The sequence below is a fragment of the Chanodichthys erythropterus genome, chromosome 18 (genome assembly GCF_024489055.1).
Source record: "Chanodichthys erythropterus isolate Z2021 chromosome 18, ASM2448905v1, whole genome shotgun sequence".
In the NCBI taxonomy this organism is placed as follows: domain Eukaryota; kingdom Metazoa; phylum Chordata; class Actinopteri; order Cypriniformes; family Xenocyprididae; genus Chanodichthys; species Chanodichthys erythropterus.
In genome coordinates this window covers 17,366,169-17,385,350 of record NC_090238.1, presented here as the reverse complement: position 1 = coordinate 17,385,350, position 19,182 = coordinate 17,366,169, and the positions used below count along the sequence as shown (strand labels likewise).

General features: G+C 36.8%; 1 protein-coding gene across 1 annotated transcript in view; it reads right to left on the bottom strand.

The window, feature by feature from the left end:
• Nucleotides 1-19,182, bottom strand: part of mipol1 (mirror-image polydactyly 1) — a 96,707-nt gene that overhangs the window by 16,429 nt on the left and 61,096 nt on the right. Inside the window, exon 12 of the mRNA XM_067367541.1 lies at nucleotides 7,512-7,603. Within this exon, the coding sequence (XP_067223642.1) occupies nucleotides 7,512-7,603 (92 nt within the window). The remainder of the gene's footprint in view (nucleotides 1-7,511; nucleotides 7,604-19,182) is intronic.

Genomic DNA, 19,182 nt, shown 5'->3' with positions numbered 1-19,182 from the left:
TATCAAAGTAAGTTCTTTTATGTATACAGGTCAGTTTAGGACCATTCATTTGGCTATTCAGACCAGTAGGTCTCATTTAAAAGGTCATGTTAACAACCTCCCCCCCCCCCCCCCCCCCAAAAAAAAAAAAAATTGGATTTGACTTGCAGTATAGTATTGGAAAAGAGAGCTCATGTATGTGTACGTTGTATCTGCTAATGACTATTGAGCTGTTGACAGGTCGAGGTGTTAGCATGTGTGATAATGAGTGATCACTGGGGAGTTGGGTCGTATGGGGACCTGTGGTGTTAATACACGTCTATACAGCGCTCCCTCCTTCCTGGCTGACGCTCAAACAAAGCACCTTAAACTCACAGTCTAACCTCTCCTTCACCGGCCGGCCAATGATAACCTATTAAAACAACCCACCCCAAGTGAACAAAATTGCCTAAGTGTTTCTCTTTATCAGCAGGGAGCGTTGCACTATTCGGAGCCTGTTCTATCAGAGCCCGAGGTTCACACCGCAGACATTTTTTTTCTACCACCCCATTCTCTCTCTCTCATCTGTTCACTGCCCTTTCATGTGACATAGACTGTCTGTTATCCTAAAAGACACAATGGAGGTGGTCGGGCAATCCTGAGAGCAAACACACGCAGCCATACTCTGGCCTTTGTTGGGCCTGGAGGATTCTCCTTTTAAAGGTTCAGTGCTGAAACCACATTGGCAGGGGCTGCAGACCAGCACTGGACACCCTGATGCTCACACAATGCAGATTGTCTGGGGAAATACAATGTGTTCCTTCTCCTTCTCCTGCTGGGACAGACAGAAAAGACTACAAGAGTGAGAACTCTCTTCTCAGATGAAGTGAGTTTGGGAGTGTATAGCACCAAACTGAGAAAGTTTTGTAGATCCCGTAGTTGAGCAGCATAAACGCGGTATATTTGGATTCTTTGGAGATTAAAAAGTTCCTCAGAACATTAACAGATTATTTAGATAAGCAAATTAGTTTCTGAATAATTTCTAAAGAATTAGAGAATAGTTCTTTGTGGACCTTAAAAACATTTGGTAGCACTTTATGGTTCATTTTGTTCATGTTAGTTAATGCATTAGGTATCATGAATTAGCAATAAACAATACAGTATTTATACATTTTGTAGATTTTATAAAGAATTTAATTATTTTATTCAGCAAGGATGCATTAAATTTATTAAAAATGACAGTAAAGACATTTATAATGTTAAAAACGATTTCCATTTCAAGCTAATGCTTTCTATTTCTCAATTTATCCGGTTTCCACACAATTATTAAGCAGCACAACTGTTTTCAACATTGATAAGAAGAAGATTTTTTTTCTTGAAAATGTATTAAAATGTATTAAACTAGAAAATATATTTTTTAAATTGCAATATTACTTTTTTACTGTATCTTTCATTACATAAACGCACAACATTAAAAATCTTAACAAACCCAAACTTTTAGACAGAAATCTAGAATTGCTCATTGGTAATTCATGTTTGTCCATAAAGCAATGAATGTTAATTTATTTGAAATGATAAAAATGTATATGTATTAATTAACATTAAGTTAGAATAATAAATGCTGTAATGAACTAAACCTACGTGAACCTTTTTTTAAATTGTTGCTGAAAGTTCTCCTATGGCATGATCAGGGGGTAAAACCCTTTTGGAGTGAAACACAAACATGAAATCATGCACAATGAGATGCGAAGGGGATCTAATAAGATGTGACAAATGCAAATGGAAAGTCCTTGATACACACGGATGTACATCTTGATGAAACCGGACGCAGCTCACTTAACCAGCACGACCAGTTTATGAGCCAAATGTATTTACTCCATATCATCTATCAAAGCCGTCCTCACTGACAGATAAACCCCAAGTAAAGCAAACAAGCCCTCTGGCAGGAAGACAAGAACCGGGGAGGGCGGGTCTGCGGTAGTCCATCACGACCACTGGGAACAGTTTGGTTTGGTTATTTAAGACCCTGACTATCATTTTGAATAAAACCTTAAATAAGCACAGAGTTCAACTCACAGGCCAAAACAATCAGATGTTAGGTGGTGCTGAAACGTTTGTGGTCGGTACTTCTGGAGGCTTTTGCACTCTAGCAAAACAGCTACGAGAGTCTCAATGTGGACAGACCTCTGACAGCGTCTGCAGGAGACATGGCTCGAGATCATAACTACACGAACGCTCCAATCCTTGAGAACATGAGTTTGTGGTAATCGAATGACTCACTGCACTCAGCTCGAGCGATTTATTTTTCCCTGGACAAAGCAAACAAAACACATAAAAGCCAGTTTCAATGTTCATAATCAGTTCTAAAGATGGACGGTGATCAGTGCATGATGCATGCTTTCTGCTTCAATCAGAAGCACATGATGTTAAGTTTGAAGAGTGACATGCAAAAAGGATCTTTTTTAATTATGCAAGTTTTGCGATTAAAAACCACCTCATCAACATTCCAGCCATACTACAGCTGATTGTCAAATAAACAACCAAAAGAAGGAGTTCGACAGGTAAAAGAAGTTTTAAGGCCCTGATATACCTCAAGCAAAATCAAACAAACAGGAATGACATAATTTACAACAAAATCAGGCCAAAACGAAATTCATTTGGGGTGGTGAATACTTTCATACTACCATTGGTCCATGGTAATGACATTATAGGTGGGCGTGGCTCTAAGGCTCCACCTTCTTTGACATGGAAATATTCCTCGGTTTCTTTTGTTCAGTCCGTCGAAGTCATGAAGTATGAGTATGAACATGAACACATTGGAGAATTGCTTTTTAGTAGAAACTGAAGTTGTACTTCTAACTGACATTGTTTTTCATGTTTTATAGTGTACGACTGCTTGATTTAAAGCAATCTATTGTATAAAGTGCTATATAAATAAATGTGACATGAGGAGATGGTTGAATTGCAGAGCTTGTGCAAACATACCCACATTACTATAATGAGAAGCTTTCTTAACTGCTGTTTTCTCACCACTGTCATTAGGCTTGTCACCAAGGCTTGCCCTGATCGGCCTGGCGGGGGCGCTACAGCGGTCAAAAGTACAAATGGTTCCTAAATCGTTAGGCGTCAGTGAAATTTTCAGGTATTTCGAATTTTTTGACCCGATCGGAACCAAACCAGTGCAGCAAGATTCTCTGGAGTCTGATTGTCAATAGTTATCAAAAAAAAAAAAAAAAAAAAAAAAAGGGCCTCCAAAATGTTCAAAGTGGGTGGAGCCACTTTTACTAAAATGGCTATAACTCATGAACGGAATGAGATATTTTCACCAAACTCATTCTGTGGTCTTGTGAAAAAGGATGCGGCGACTGGCCACTTGGTGGCACTATAACAGGAACTTCACCGTTAGTCCGATCGACTTGAAAACTGTCATGCAGTGTCTTCGTCCAAGGTGCCATGACTGTCTATGAGGACACTGACACATGTCCAGTCAAAAAACATGTTTGCCAACGATTGGTAGGGTGACCACCTGGCTATTGATCTGTTGCAGGACAATAGATGTGTTTTTGCGGGACAATGCGGGACATGTGTGAGACAGATACATTTACTACTATTAAGCTATCTGAATACTGATTTACATTCGCTGGCAAACTTGGTCAATTATTTTTTTTCTGCCGGTGGGTGCCCACTGCCCACACTATAATGTGGTTCTGGCAACATTACATTCTGGACAGAAGACAATTCTAGATTCACGAGTGCACATGCAGGAGGACAAAGTTTAGGCACGCACATATAATATCTGACACAAAACATACATGATCGCCTTGCAAGTGCTTACGCTCTCCGTATTCTTCAAAAAGCTTACGCTGTATGTCCTACACTTTCCTATTCTACTTACGGAAAAAACGGAAGCACTTGCAAGGCGATCATTTGTGTTTATAAAGCATATACATTTGTATTTTTTTTAGAAAATGACCGATCGTTTTGCTAGATAAGACCCTTATTCCTTGTCTGGTATTGTTTAAAGCCCTTTGAAGCTGCACTGAAACTGTAATTTTGACCTTCAACCATTTGGAGGCCATTGAAGTCCACTATAAGGAGAATAATCCTGGAATGTTTTCATCAAAATTTCTTTTCGAAAGAAAGACATGAACATCTTGGATGACATGGGGGTGAGTAAATTATCAGGAACATTTTATTTGAAAGTGGACTAATCGTTTAAAAACTATATATTTTGTATGGTAAATTGCCTGTATTTGCTGTAAATGGTCTTTTAAGGCAGGAACACACCAAGCAGACGGTTGGCTGTCGGGCAGTTTTTCTTCGTCGGCCGACTAAGTTTTCTCAGTGTGTTCCGCACCGTCGGCCGAAGTTGGTCCTCGTCGGCTTTTTTTCGGCCGATTCGAAATGTTGAATCGGCGTAGGAGCTCGTCGGTCCGTCGGGCCATCTGATCATTCTGATTGGCTGTTCAGTTACTGCGGTCTTCTGGTTCGGAAAGGCATTTCATCTCACACAGGCGCAGAATGGATGTGCTACTTGGCCGTCGGCTGTTTAGCGTCGGTTTGGTGTGTCAGGGCAAATTTGGACACATACGCTGCTGACGTGAGCCAACCCTGCAGTCTGCTTTCGTCGCCACTAGTTTGTCGGCGTCGACTTGGTGTGTTCTGGCCTTTACATCTATGATCAAGATGGTTACATGCTTGCTGTTCGGTTCTTTGGGTCACTAGAGAAAAATATTAGTAAAATTCATGGGTATAAAAAGGTCCGCTTAAAATATTGGGAATGATAGGATTTATTTAAGCTAAAAAAATTATTTGCGTTATAATAATTATTTTGTTGCGTGATGGTCATTTGAGCATGGGCATGCGCGATTGCGCCGGAAGCTTCATGGAAGAAAAAAGCACGGAGTAGCGTCGATTATGATTCACCCATCGTCAGGAGCACACAGCCTGTTGGTATGTAGCGAGTTTAGAGCTTTTTGAACAGTTTATCATGAGTCACGGTCTACTGTAATTTAATATAGGAGTGTTTAAAGTTACCTGCCTGTGTTATTGTTGACATTGGCTGTGTTTAGTCCGTGCAGAGAGACTCGCTTTGTAGTCGGATTAGCGCGAGCGCTGTTCCAATCTCTCGTTCTCAGTATGCCCGTGCACTGGATATTTAACAAGTTACCAAGCAAATTAATGTAGCGCATTGTTGTGGTAAGCGACGGAGTTGCATTAATGTAATAAAACATTGAAGCGTAGTGTTATAATGATTGATGCACTTTGCCCGTCGACTCGTGTAACTGTTATACTCTGCGCATGAGCGCCGCTATGCATGATGGGAAATGTAGTTTGTAGTAGTATGGCGCTGTGTGAAACTGTATAGGGGATTATATGACAGTGTATTCTTGTTTACAGCAGAAACTGATCTTGTTATTTTATTGTAACTATTTCATGATACTTTATTTTGCATTATATGATAAATGGATATGTTTGTAACACTGTTTGTTTCTTATTTCAGGTTTATGACCTGTGGTCAATTGTATAAATAAACAAAATACTATACAAAGGACGAACACGAGTCATGCCATGTGTGCTGCCTGTCACTAGCCCATTCGGATGGCTGAGAATCTAAAAAATCCGAACACTTGCTAATTAAAACATAATACCCTTTATACATGTGCGTAAAGGCCTTAGGGCCAGATTTACTAACAGCTTGCACCAGCGCAAACCCTCTTTTGGAGTTTTGGGATTTACTAAAGACACGCAGTGCAAAATTAGCGCTGAAAAGGCGTGAGCTGAGCTGTTTTTGCGGCTGACCTTATAGCATATGCATTTGTAGTAGTTTCCCTTTCAGACGCAAAATTTATGGGAGGACAGTATTTAAATGAATCACGCAATGTGATTTACTAATCTTTGCGCTTGTCAATTTACTGGTATTTGTGCCATTATTTAACGCCCCAAAAAAGCATATCTTAACCCATTTTGCGACATGGCTGCGTGGCACAGAGAGTGTGTGGCAGAAGGGAGAAAATATTTTCCACTCATATTAACTTCTTTGGAATGCCAGAGGAAGACTGAACATATCTGAACATATCATTTGCCAAGCCATGTTAGCATATATACACACATACACACGCAGGTCAACATGGCTTGGCAAACGATATTAGGCCTACAGGTGCATCTAAATAAATTAGAATATCATGAAAAATAATTTTTTCTTCTGTAATTTAATTCAAAAAATAAAACTTAAATATATTGTAGATTTATTAGACAAAGTAAAATATTTCCAGTCTTTTTTGTTTTCATTTTGATGATTACAGATTGCTGCTCATCAAAATCAAAAAATCAGTATCTCAAATTATTAGAATATTTAATTTCAAGTTCTATTAAATCACCATTCTCAGGGTATAAATACTGGGTTTAGGTCAGTAATCCCAACAGCAGTCATGGGGAAGTCTGTTGACTTGACAGTTGTCCAGAAGATGATCATCAAGACCCTCTACAATGAGGGTAAGCCACAGAGGGTCATTGCTGAAAGAGCTGGCTGTTCACAGAGTGCTGTGCCAAAGCATATTCATGGAAAGTTGACTGGAAGGAAGTGTGGTAGGAGAAGGTGTACAAGTGAAAGGAATGACCGCAGGCTTGAGAATATTGTCAGGTGAAGCTGATTTAAGAACTTAGGAGAGCTTCAAAAGAAGTGGACTGAAGCTGGAGTCAGTGCATCAAGAGCCACCACACACAGACGTCTTCAGGAAATGGACTACAACTGTCACATTCCATGTTCCAAGCCACTTCTGAACCAAAGACAACGTCAGAAGCGTCTTACCTGGGCTAAGGAGAAGTAGATTGCACGCAAAACTTGCCACTCCCATCGGCGCATTTGTGGAAATGCGCTTTCATGCTAATTTGCCCCGTTTAGTAAACCTTGCCCTATATGTGCTTGAACCCTGATAATTGCTGCTCGTAGCTATATTTTTTGTTGTTTTTTAAATTGTGTTATTGAGAGGAAAGCATGCAGCACACATCATGTAAATGCCACCCTCAGCAGTGCTCAGGTATTTCAAACATCTTTTTACCCCTAAGTGAAGAAGGAAAAAGAACTTGTCCGCGAGTATATCGGGGCTTTTATACTATTGACTAATGTGCCTAGGAGAACAATGGTACATGTAGCTTCAAAGTCTGCAAAACCTTTATAAGATCCCAAGCTGCAACAATGAACGCTTCTGGGAATAAACTAGCCTGGCTATATGAAACTACGGTTTTGTGACATGCATAAACCTCCAGAATCTGGACCACCTCTAATACAAAGCCTGCCTCACTGGAATGTAATGCAAAGGTTTTCCCTTAATTCCTGCACTGACATCAACATATTATCCATAACCTGAATTATTACAATACTTCAGAACACCTCGTCTTGCACCTCTGTTTATCTGCAAGTTCACTAAACACTTAAGGCATGTCAAAGCAAGTTCATGCTCCACCACAACTCAAACTGTAGAAAGGATCAAATGAGTCATTTAAGGAGTTGTTACTGTGAAGTATAAGGTGAGGTGGTTCACTTGTGATACCTGCGTAAGGTTTGTAGCTCTTCTTCCAGTGTGTGACTGAGCACCAGGGCTTTATCTCGTTCTCTCTGGGCTTCCTGAAGCTCCTCCTCAAGCTGTAGAGATTGAAGAAATGCATGTCAGATCATATAAAGCTCTCTTACAACACACTGTTCATGTATGGAACCTCCAAGAAGCACAAATAATTCCACGAGAAGATAACTAAATTTAAAAATAAAAATAAAAATAAAAAACAACAATAGAAATACTAATAAAAAAAATGAAAAGACAATAAAAATAATTTAATACATAATTTTTTAAACATTTATAAAAATATTTTAGTAAAACTAGTAAAACTAGGAAACTATTCAAATTAATTAGCCAAGTGGACATACTTTTTTGCCAGTGCGAGTCCAAAAAACTTCTGAATATTTGACGATTTATTGACCTGGCTGATAAAAAATACAAATACTAAATTGTTTTAACAGCAAGGAATCAAACCAGATAAACAGAAAATGTCACATGCACTGTGCTTTCATCAGTATGTGAGAGCGAAAGCAAGCTATGCAAGCTCAATTCCACACAAACTGTGTCTGAAATGCAATTCATAACAGCATTGCCATGCAAGCTCTATGGTGAACATTAACATAAATGGTCTTCTTCTACAGTATAAGGTCTTCCTTCTACTTTTATGTAGAGCTTACGGGTCTAAAGATTTAATGAGCTTTTATTTATCGCCAATGTCAGACAGATAACCATCTGAACTCCAACTGAACTTCATTTATTAGTTTGTGTGCACACAAGGAGAAACTCACTCTGAGGGGGATCCAATTGAATCTATTGTCTTCTAACTCAGCACCTACTCAGCAGCGGTGTGTCACAAGACCGAGGGATCCCTGAGCCGGTGGGTGCGGGGAAGGGCGGGTAAACACGGTCCCCTACCTCTCAGTGCCTAAACCTGTGGCACAATAAAGCCCTTGCTAATGACCTGCCGTTGAAACAGATGTATTGATGGGCTCATCCTTTCAACAGCTGGGTGAGGAGACAGACACAATGGAGACTGTCTAAACAAACATGACAACCTGCGCTACTGTAAAGTCCTGCAATATACTCTCGAGAGACAGACAGAGGACAAAGGCAGGGAGAGTTGGGGAGAGATAAACAGAGAGGAAAAGAGGGGTTTAAAAGAGAAAGATGAAGGTTCAATGTGCCCTATTTTAAAGAAACAGTTCACGCAAAAATGATTTTTCAAAGTTGTAAATACTTTTTTACAAGAAAACACTATTACAGTTTTTATACTTCAATAGTTCATGTTTATTTAATGTGTTACTTGCTGTTTCTTTATAATTTTATTTCATAATTGTTTTTTAAATTTACTAACAATTTCAATCAGTGTTGGGATAACCTATTACAAGTAACTTGAGTTATGTAATCAGATTACTTTTTCAAGTAACTCAATGCATTACTTTGTCATTTTACAACAAAATATCTACTTTTTCAAATAAATAATGCAAGTTAATTTTTCACATTTATTGACTGACAGCTCTCCTGTCCCCATGTTGAGAGAAATAAAATGCAGATGAGTTGTGTGCGCTGTGTGAACATGATGGTTATTGTAGTTCTAGACCAAATGTGAACATGCATTTACTCATCTCACTAGCACAAAAACATTCAGTATTCCTCAAAATGAATAAAAACATTGAAATACAATCTCAAAATTTTAGGCAAACCTGTAATAATTAACTATATTAAATTACACAAATATACTTTATGTATTTAATCTCACTTTATTAACCAATGTCTTTGCTGCTGACCTTCAATAATCTAATTCATCCATACTAATAAGCAAAAATGACTGTTGATTAGATTTAGAAATAAGTGTTGAACTTTCATCTCCTGTATCTTATTTTTCTGTGATCCAGAATGGCAGCTGAAAGGTTTGTTTGAGATGCGCCCTCTACTGTACAGGCGTAAATATGCTTTTCTTTCAGCCTGAGGCTTATTCATTTCACTTTTGGTGTGAAAAGACATTTACATTTGCCAAAAATAGAACTTTTTTGCTGTTATTAAAAAACAAACAAGCAAGCCCAGCCCAGGTGAGAAAAAGTAACGCAAAAGTAATGTATCATATTACTTTTCATAAAAAGTAACTAAGTAACACAATTAGTTTCTTTTTTAGGGAGTAACTCAATATTGTAATGCATTACTTTTAAAAGTAAATTTCCCCAACACTGATTTCAATTACGTGCCCAATTTATGTATTTGTCGGACCATAAACAAACCGGTCGCTAATACAATTATGGAACTAAAAGCTACTGAGCAAATACTGAGCAGTGATATCATGAAATATGTTTTAGGCCACCAGATATTATATGTCTTAGATACACAATATCAGCAGTTTTACCATGAATACAGACAAGTTACCATGATACCACCACCACCACCAAAAGTAATTGCTTGCGTCTGCTCTACTATAAAACAAACGCTCATTGCGACAGCTTAACGAAGTAACGTAACACACTTATTGTGACTTGTTTAACAGATGCATAACTTTATGGTAAGTTTGAACATCCACAACAACTGTTGACAAACAATAACAATACATTAAAATAATCAAATAACTATGACCAATCTATCTAGCCCTTCAAACATGAAAAAAAAAAAAAATGTCATCATACATTTAGCCTACTAAGTAGAGATGCATTCTTTGTGGCATGGGAAGTTTGTAGGTTAATAAGTGAAATGTGCCAATTATAAATGTCCTATAGCAGCCTAATATTAATGCTAGAAAGCCTATGCACTTGGCAATTGTGATTTAAAAAAAATAAAAAATAGTCCAATCTATTTCCTCATTAAAAATCGCCCCCTCACCCGTATTATCCTGCCCCCTTCAGTCAAGATGAATGTGAAAATAGATTTTGAGTTAAATTATGGTCTGTTCTCCAGACAACTTCAGAAAACCTGAAATATAGAGCACATTCATCAAAGAGTCTCCTTTTGTGTTCGACAGAATAAAGACGTGCAGGTTTGGAATGACATAATGGTGAGTAAATAATTACAATATTTATATTTCTTTGTTGAACTATTCATTTAAATGAATGCAAGACTTGGAGTTATCATAAGCTCTAGAGATGAATGACTTTTGCTATATTCTGGGGTATGTTAAATTAGGTGTGTCGTTGATAGGCTTGAAATTTCAACAGTTTTCTTCAGAAACACAGGAATGCTGTCCGTGCCTTATCTTTGGGGTGTATCGGAAACTGTGATAAAGTTTTAAAGGTTTCATCTTACTGAATGCTTCTATGAGGCACCTATTTGACATCGAGGAGAATCTTATCAAGATGCACTGGATGGTAGTTTCTTTTATACTAAAATCAACCAGCATTGCTTCAATGCAACGTGGGCACAGTACACCGTTATAAGTCTCTTATGCGGGCTGTGATAAAAAATCTTCAACTGCAGGCTAAAGACGCAAATGCAAATAAAATCTTTGCATGCTATAGATAAGTCTGCGTGCTTTCTTACCACAACACATGGCTGCAACGGAAACCAGCCTATAACTCAAACGCCGATGCATTTAAATCCCCGAAACACTTTTACCCATAAGCACATGCAGCTTCCGCTGGTGCAGCCCCAATCATTCTAATTACTGGAGTGCAGGTCTCACAAGTCAAAGAGAACATCAAAAAGCCTCAAACCTCTAAAGTCAATATGTACTTTTCTCCAACAGGGAGGGGAGCTCGACTTCAAAGCGCAATTCTTTTAATCTTATGTATTTTATCAGCATTCATTACAATATTATCCAAATTAGGTTCCCAGAGTAACGTGTTAACCTGTTGAGATTAAGCCCTGCAAAGGAGGGTCGCAGCCTTGACCTTTATGAGCGAGCGTTTGGTGGGGCAGAGGTGGGCTGGTCGTGGCCTTTCTGACCCAGTGGGGAGAGGAGGATGTGATGGAGGTTATCAGCGGTGTCACAGTCCGCTCTGTCGCTGACTGAAGCTCATTTAAAGCATCACGGCCCGTATCATGTCAGAGGTCACAGAACGCTGGCTCTTCTAAGTGGTTGTGCAAAATGTTAAAAGGGACATATCACAGAAAACAGGATTTTTCTTGATTATTGAAATAAATATTCTATAAGATTCACGAAGCAGTCTATTCAGACCATTTATGAAATCTAAGCTGCAAAAATGGGTCAAATCATCATGGTTATGACAACATGGTAATAACCACATTAACATATGACCGACCAAATTTACATTTTAACCCCTACTCTGTATTCAGCACATCGGCGGCCTGCCCTGATGGACAACAATGTGAACTATACCACTACGGAAAGGTTAGTTAACCATAACATGGAACATTTCAATATAAAATGTACAGTCTTAAAGGTACAGTAACAACATGTGAAAAAGAAGTGCACTTAACTGTACTGGATGTGCACTTGTAGTGTAATTCAAATCTTAAAAGTAGATTTTTTTTAAAAACTGTAGTATTATTTGTAGAAAATATAATTAGGGATGCACCGATATGAAAATTTTGGCAGATACCGATAATTCTTTATTTGAAAGCCGATAACCGATATATTGGCCGATAAATCTAAATCCAAATTTTTATATAATTTTTGACAAAAACAAAAGTCTCACCATTAAAAGCCATGTCCCAAGCACACAATGTTATAATTGTATGTAGCCTTTATGACAGACTTGCACTGCACATGTTGCACTTCTTTTTTTGAGTGATTTCAATTATATTTCAAGCAATTCAAAACCATCATTGCGAACAGTGCGCATCTGAAGTGTCTCAGCTGAAGGAACTAATCCATTATTTATTGGCTTTAATATATACAGTATTGGCCAAATTTGGATCGATAACGATAACTTAAAAAATGAACATATATCGGCCGATACCGATATTGTGGCTGATATATATCCCTAAATATAATACTAATGAAAAGGCCACTAGATGTACTTAAAGAGACACTTTCACACTGTGCCTCTTAACACACTTAAGTACAATATTAAAAACTGCACTCTGTAATAATTTCAAATTAAAAGTTTTACTTTTAAGTAAATTTTAAATTTGTCATGCTTTAAAGAAGTACACTTACTGTATTTTGATTGTTGACCAATATATTAAAGGTGCCTTGAATGAAAATTTGAATTTATCTTGGCGTAGTTAAATAACAAGAGTTCAGTACATGGAAATGACATACAGTGAGTCTCAAACTCCATTGTTTCCTCCTTCTTATATAAATCTCATTTGTCCGAAGAACAGGCGAATCTAAACATAACACTGACTGTTACGTAACAGTCGGGCTCAATAATATGTATGACCCCAATATTTGCATATGCCAGCTCATGTTCCCAACATTATGAAAGGAATTACACAAGGGCAGCCAGTAACGTCTGGAGCAGCACAGCCGAATCATCAGACTCGGTAAGCAAGCAAGAACAATAGCGAAAAATGGCAGATGGAGCAATAATAACTGACATGATCCATGATGTTTTTAGTGATATTTGTAAATTGTCTTTCTAAATGTTTTGTTAGCAAGTTGCTAATGTACTGTTAAATTTGGTTAAAGTTACCATCGTTTCTTACTGTATTCACGGAGCACAGCCTCAAATTTATTCAGAATCAATGTAAACAATATAACAGTATACAATACTCACATAATCTGACGCATGCATGCCACATGCATGGCGACCACTTTGTAAAGATCCATTTGAGGGTTATATTAGCTGTGTAAACGTTGTTTATGCACTGTTTAAGGCAAGCGTGAGCTCCGTGGGTGGGGAACGTCAGCATTTAAAGGGGCCGCACAGCATAAATCGGCTCATATTTAACACTCTCGGGTCGGCGGTCACGCCGGCAAACATATGAGAATCCATCAATATTTCTCCAAATGTGCATGCTTTTAAGCTAAAAGCCTATATGAAATGCCATAGATGTAACATAACTGTTCAGACACTTTGCATCACAGAAATGCATTACATTTTAAAGAATATAATAGAATACTATTATTTTAAATTGTAATAATATTTCACAGTATTGCAGTTTTTTCTGTATGTTTGATTTACACCATGATGAGCTGAGACATGATTTTTTCACAGCCTACCTGACTGAAAGAGCTCATTATTTATGCAGGTCATTAGAGCTCTTTATGCGATTCTTTTGTCTTCTCAGGTGTAAATGACCCATTATTCATAACGATTCACGCCTCCACGCATACTGTGTTTCTTGACCAAAGATGTTTTAGAAAATTTAAATCTCTCTATTGTTTTATATGAACAAGCAGGCAGCATACTTTTTACCTAATTTTGAAGCAAAAACTCTAGTCTACAACCTCCAATTCCCAGAAGTCTTGTGAACACAAATTTAATATATATTTTTTGGCTTTATTTCAGTGACTTAAGTTTTTTGTTTTTTTCAATAACCACGCATAAACGTTATTCCTTCAAAAATACAAACATGTACATACATGTTCCTCACATATTATTGTAGCCTAGTTTGTGCTGAATACAGTGTAATGACACTTTCATTAATATGTTTATGAACAACTGAAAAAAGCACAAATGTCAGGGCATGTCAAACCTTCTCCAGGGCCCCAAAAATCCTCAGACCCCTGACGGTTAATGATGCCCCAAAATAGGCAGTTAAAAAATGAATTAAAAAAAATCTATGGGGTATTTTGAGCTGAAACTTCACAGACACATTCAGGGGACACCTTACACTTATATTACATCTAGTAAAAAAACGTTCTATGGCACCTTTAAAGCACAATTCTATGAAAGATTATGTGAAAAAATGTTTAGTATGTGTTTTTAGGCCTTATTTCGGTGACTTATTTTTTTAATTATTTTTTTTAAAACAAGCATATTCGTAATTCTCTCAAAAATACAAACATGTATATACTTGTTGATTACATATTATTGTAGCCTAGTTTCTGCTGAATACAGTGTAATGACACTTTTGTCATTAATATGTTTATAAGCAACTAAAAAAAGCACAAATGTCAGGGCATGTCAAAACTACTCCAGGACCCCAAATCAGGCTAAGACCCCAGAGGGTTAATTATATCATTTCGATAACTTGATTATAAAGGCCCGTTTACACCAAGAACAATAACTATAAATATAAGCAATATAACAATATAATTTCTCTGTGCTGTTATCGTTATAGTTGTGGTGTGGACTCTGCTATTCTTTTATATTCAGAACAATTTTTAGAACTATATATTTATCGTCCTTGGTGTGAATGGACCTTATCCGTGTGCTGTTTGATATTATATATAAAGTTAATATATTTTAAATGTACTAAGTTGCAACTTCATCATTACAAAGGTGGAGTTACAAATATATTTAAATACACAACATACAAGTTTCAATAAAAACTACATTAAAGTATATTTCAGTTTACAATAGAGTTGTTAGTTAGTTCACACTTATTTCAGTAATAAGTAATATTTTTAAATGTATGCTAAAGTGTACTTCTTTAAGAACACTTGTGTAAAATATACTCTTCTGTTTGCTGTCAGATTATAATCACATCTCTAGAATTCACTTTTCTGACTAACATCTAATTAATGCACAAAAGTTCCTGCTAAACTGTTAAGCAAACATTTAATTGTTGTGAAAGATTAAACTCTTTTCCCATGTAACACAAATGTGAACTGGACTCAACAGCCATTTCATTATATGGACTAATCCAGTGAAATGCACGCACCCCTTTTCTATTTCCAGGCCTGTTTCACCCGATTATGTTTGGTCAAACATATTCAGCTCTACAGGTCAGAGACAAAAGACTCCTCGCATTGACAACAAAAAGCCCAAATACATGAGATCCCTCCTCTGCAGAACACACTCATAAATCTCTCACACAGCACAAAACAGCAGAGCTGATGCCCCTGGCTTTAAATCGCCAGTAAGACTCACACCTTGTACAACTAAAACATCCCCAAAGGATTGGACACCCTTAAAGAAATGTTATGCAATCTTTATGAGGACCCACCATCATTTATTAGAGGTGGAACAGAATCAGGACACCCAATATCCCACCCAAAAATGTCAATTTTGTCATTTACTCATCCTCATCTCATTCCAAAACAGAATTAATTTATTTCTTCTGTGGAACACAAAAGGAAATTTTTTGCAGAATGTTCAGACTTTTCAAAAGGACGAAAGTGTACAATAAATATTGACTTGCAAAGTCGAAAAAGCACCATAAAAGAATCATAAAAAAGGCACATATCGGCTTATATAGAAGGGCCCAACACACTCTCATGCCAAAACTATTTTACATTTTGGCGAATTGGTGACTAATCAGTATGAATTTGTCCAATGTCATGTGTACGTTTCCATATGATCTGCTTATGGGTTAGTTATTAATCATTATTATTTCATTTGACAGAACAAAATGAAAATTCTGTCATTAAGTACTCACCCTCATGTCATTCCAAACCCGTAAGACCTTCGTTCATCTTCAGAACACATATTAAGATATTTTAAGAAATTAAGACATTTCTTCTCTCCCATGTCGGTTTCCTACGCAGTTCATGCAGTGAACGCAGTGCAGAACTTCCGTGTTCTATGTCAGAATGCAGACTCATTATTAGCCGGCTCCTGCATCAGCATCACACATATGCGTCGTGATGCTCACATGAACAGCGTCAGCCAATACTGAGCCTGCGTTCAGTCATAAACATGGAAGCTTTCAATGCGTTCACTACATCAACTGCGTAGGAGACTGACATGGGAGAGAAGAAATTGTTGAATAAAATCGTTATTTTTGTGCACAAAAATTATTCTTGTTGCTTCATGAAATTAAGGTTGAACCACTGCAGTCACATGGACTATTGTAACGATGTCTTTAGTACCTTTCTGGACCTTGAATGTGGTGGTTAAATTGCTGTATATGGAAGAGTCAGAAAGCTCTCGAATTTCATCAAAAATATCTTAATTTGTGTTCTGAAGATGAACGAAGGTCTTACAGGTGTGGAACTACATGAGGGTGAGTAACTAATGACAGAATTTAAATTTTTGGGTGAACTAACCCTTTAACGCTGCTCTTTGTTGACATTACAAATTTGGAAAGATGGACTAAGATTGCACTAATCCATATCACATTCTCACAACAATGCCTTGTCAAAAAGTTACCAGGCAACTGCCGTGTAACACCGTTTTAACGCATTTGAGGCTTTGAACCCTGGCTAACATGGTGTCCCACAGATGCCGCCGTGAGCTCGTGCAGGGGCCGCCAGAACCAATCCGTTGGTTCATGTGGGTCAAATAGTGCTGTCAAATCTATTACCTGCGATTAATTGCATCTAACATATAAGTTTATGTTTACATAATCCGAGTGTATGTACATACATGTGTATCAATATATGTGTATATGTATATACACACACAAGACATAAATATGTAAATATAATAATATATATCTATATACACATATATTATGTAAACACAAACTTTTATGTTAGATGCGATTAATTTTGATTAATCGATTTGACAGCACTAGTATAAATATGGAAAAATAACAACCCGGAGATGAAGTAGTTGTTAAAGGTGAGGTCTGGATAAAACGATGAAGGCCAAAAGAGTGATGGGGGCAGGAGCAGGCGTGTGAGATCACTTCGCTGCTGTCAATGCATAGAGAAAAGCTGCAGAGCAAACACAGGTGGTTCAGAGCAAGGGCAGAGCTCTCCACAACGGCCCCCGTGATCCCATCCACATCCCCCACTCAGCATTTAGAGGGACTTGCATGCTTCAAATTAAAACCAGCCAACAAACGCACATATACATGCATCTATATTATTTTAATGTAAGCTTATTTTAAAAATATTACAGACTAACTGAAATGTTTAACAGTCTTTGTCCCTTAAATTAATCTCGTTTCCTATCAGGACATTCCCAAAAAGGTTTAGCTTTTCTTCTCATGAAATTACCATAAAATTGTTCCACACACACATTTTACATTATAGTCAAGATTTCCCATTAACAGATTCTTCTTAAACGAAGGGTCCAGATGGGGTTGACAGACATATTTTGCATGTCATATGCCGAATTTAGAGGGAAGAATCTGAGGAGTTCTGCAGAATAGATTTAAACAGTAAAATGCGTTGTGATAATCAGATTAGATAAAGTAACTAGTAAACACACATACAAGGGGTAAGGATGCAAACAGATTAAATGTGTGCTTGATAATTATTGCACCTTAAACATGCACACCCTTATACACACCTTCTGTCTGCATTATAATTTTATTAGACATTATTTTAGTCTGTTTTTGTTATGGGGGCTGTATTGTAGTTCATCTTTTACTGCGGGCAATTGGTGACCACAAAGACAGCAAAGCCTGACCCACAATAAAGCTCTTAGATGGTCGTTGGACAGGTTCTTTTACATATGCTGAGGTGAAAATGAGACTGAAGAGATAGGATAAGGAATAGCCCCGGGTGATGTCAACTGACAAAAGTCATGAGCCAAAAAACACTTTGCAGGTGCTTTGCTATTCTGGTGAAATATGATGATGAAATGACAACAAACTCTAAATACGCCCCTAATTTCCATCTTAATTGAAAAGGAAAAGAAAAAGAAAAACAACTGGCCTATCTTTCATCATTATCTTCCATGATAAAAAAGCACACTGGTTAACGTTCTCTAAAGACTCTGTCGATTAAAAACCTAGAAATTAATCATCCAAATGAAATCCCTGAAAGTTAGAGTGAGCTAAAAGCTAAATATAAAGATTTCAGAAGGAAACGTCTTTGCTCATCATCTTAAACTCAACTCTTTTTTCACACTGAAGATTTTCTCCGGCTTTCTTAAAAGTAAAATGTCAATCGATAAGTGGAAGTCCTGTTCATTTTTAAATTGTTTTGTGGATATGTTCCTGGCACTGTTGACTAATTTTACGACAGCTGTTCCCATTTCGTTTTAAATTAAAAACCCCGCTCTATAATCCCAGGAGTCAATCTATAATTAAGGGGATTTATAGAAAAACCAAGTGCTACATTAATAACAAAATTTAATATATTTCTTAATAAGCCATCAGCCGAACCATCTTAAATGTGAAATATGATTTTTTTGAAATCTTCAGAAAGCTTTGCCTGGAGACAGACTGGACTTTTTAACCATAAATAATCATTCTATTTTTTATCTAATGGTAATCGTTGCCATGTGGCAGAGTTGAATCAATCCACATCATCACATCTAAATACAAACAATTCAGTATCTATTTGTTACTCATCATAACTATGATATCATGAAACTGGAGTATCATTATAATCAATTTTGTGTCTGTGAATCCGACAGCAAATGTTCATCACATGACTACACCATCAAATTAAGTGATTACTGGTCTAGAAAAAGCCTAAATAAAGAAGTATTTGAAACATTTCCATAAACCACTTTTTAAAATCAGGGCTGAATTTTTTTAACTTTTTTTTAATTTATTTTTTTTAAGGACCAACAACATGTATCTTTAGAAATAAATTAAGTAATAAAATAATAAAATAATACAAGCAAAAACAATAATAAATTAAGATAAAATGTATTAATAATAAAAAATGTAATTAAAAACTTAACTTTTTATAATAATAATGAATTTAATAACAAATCTAGATAATAATTTATAAATACATAGATAATTTATAATAAAAAATCAATAAATAATTTATTTACTTTGCTGAAAG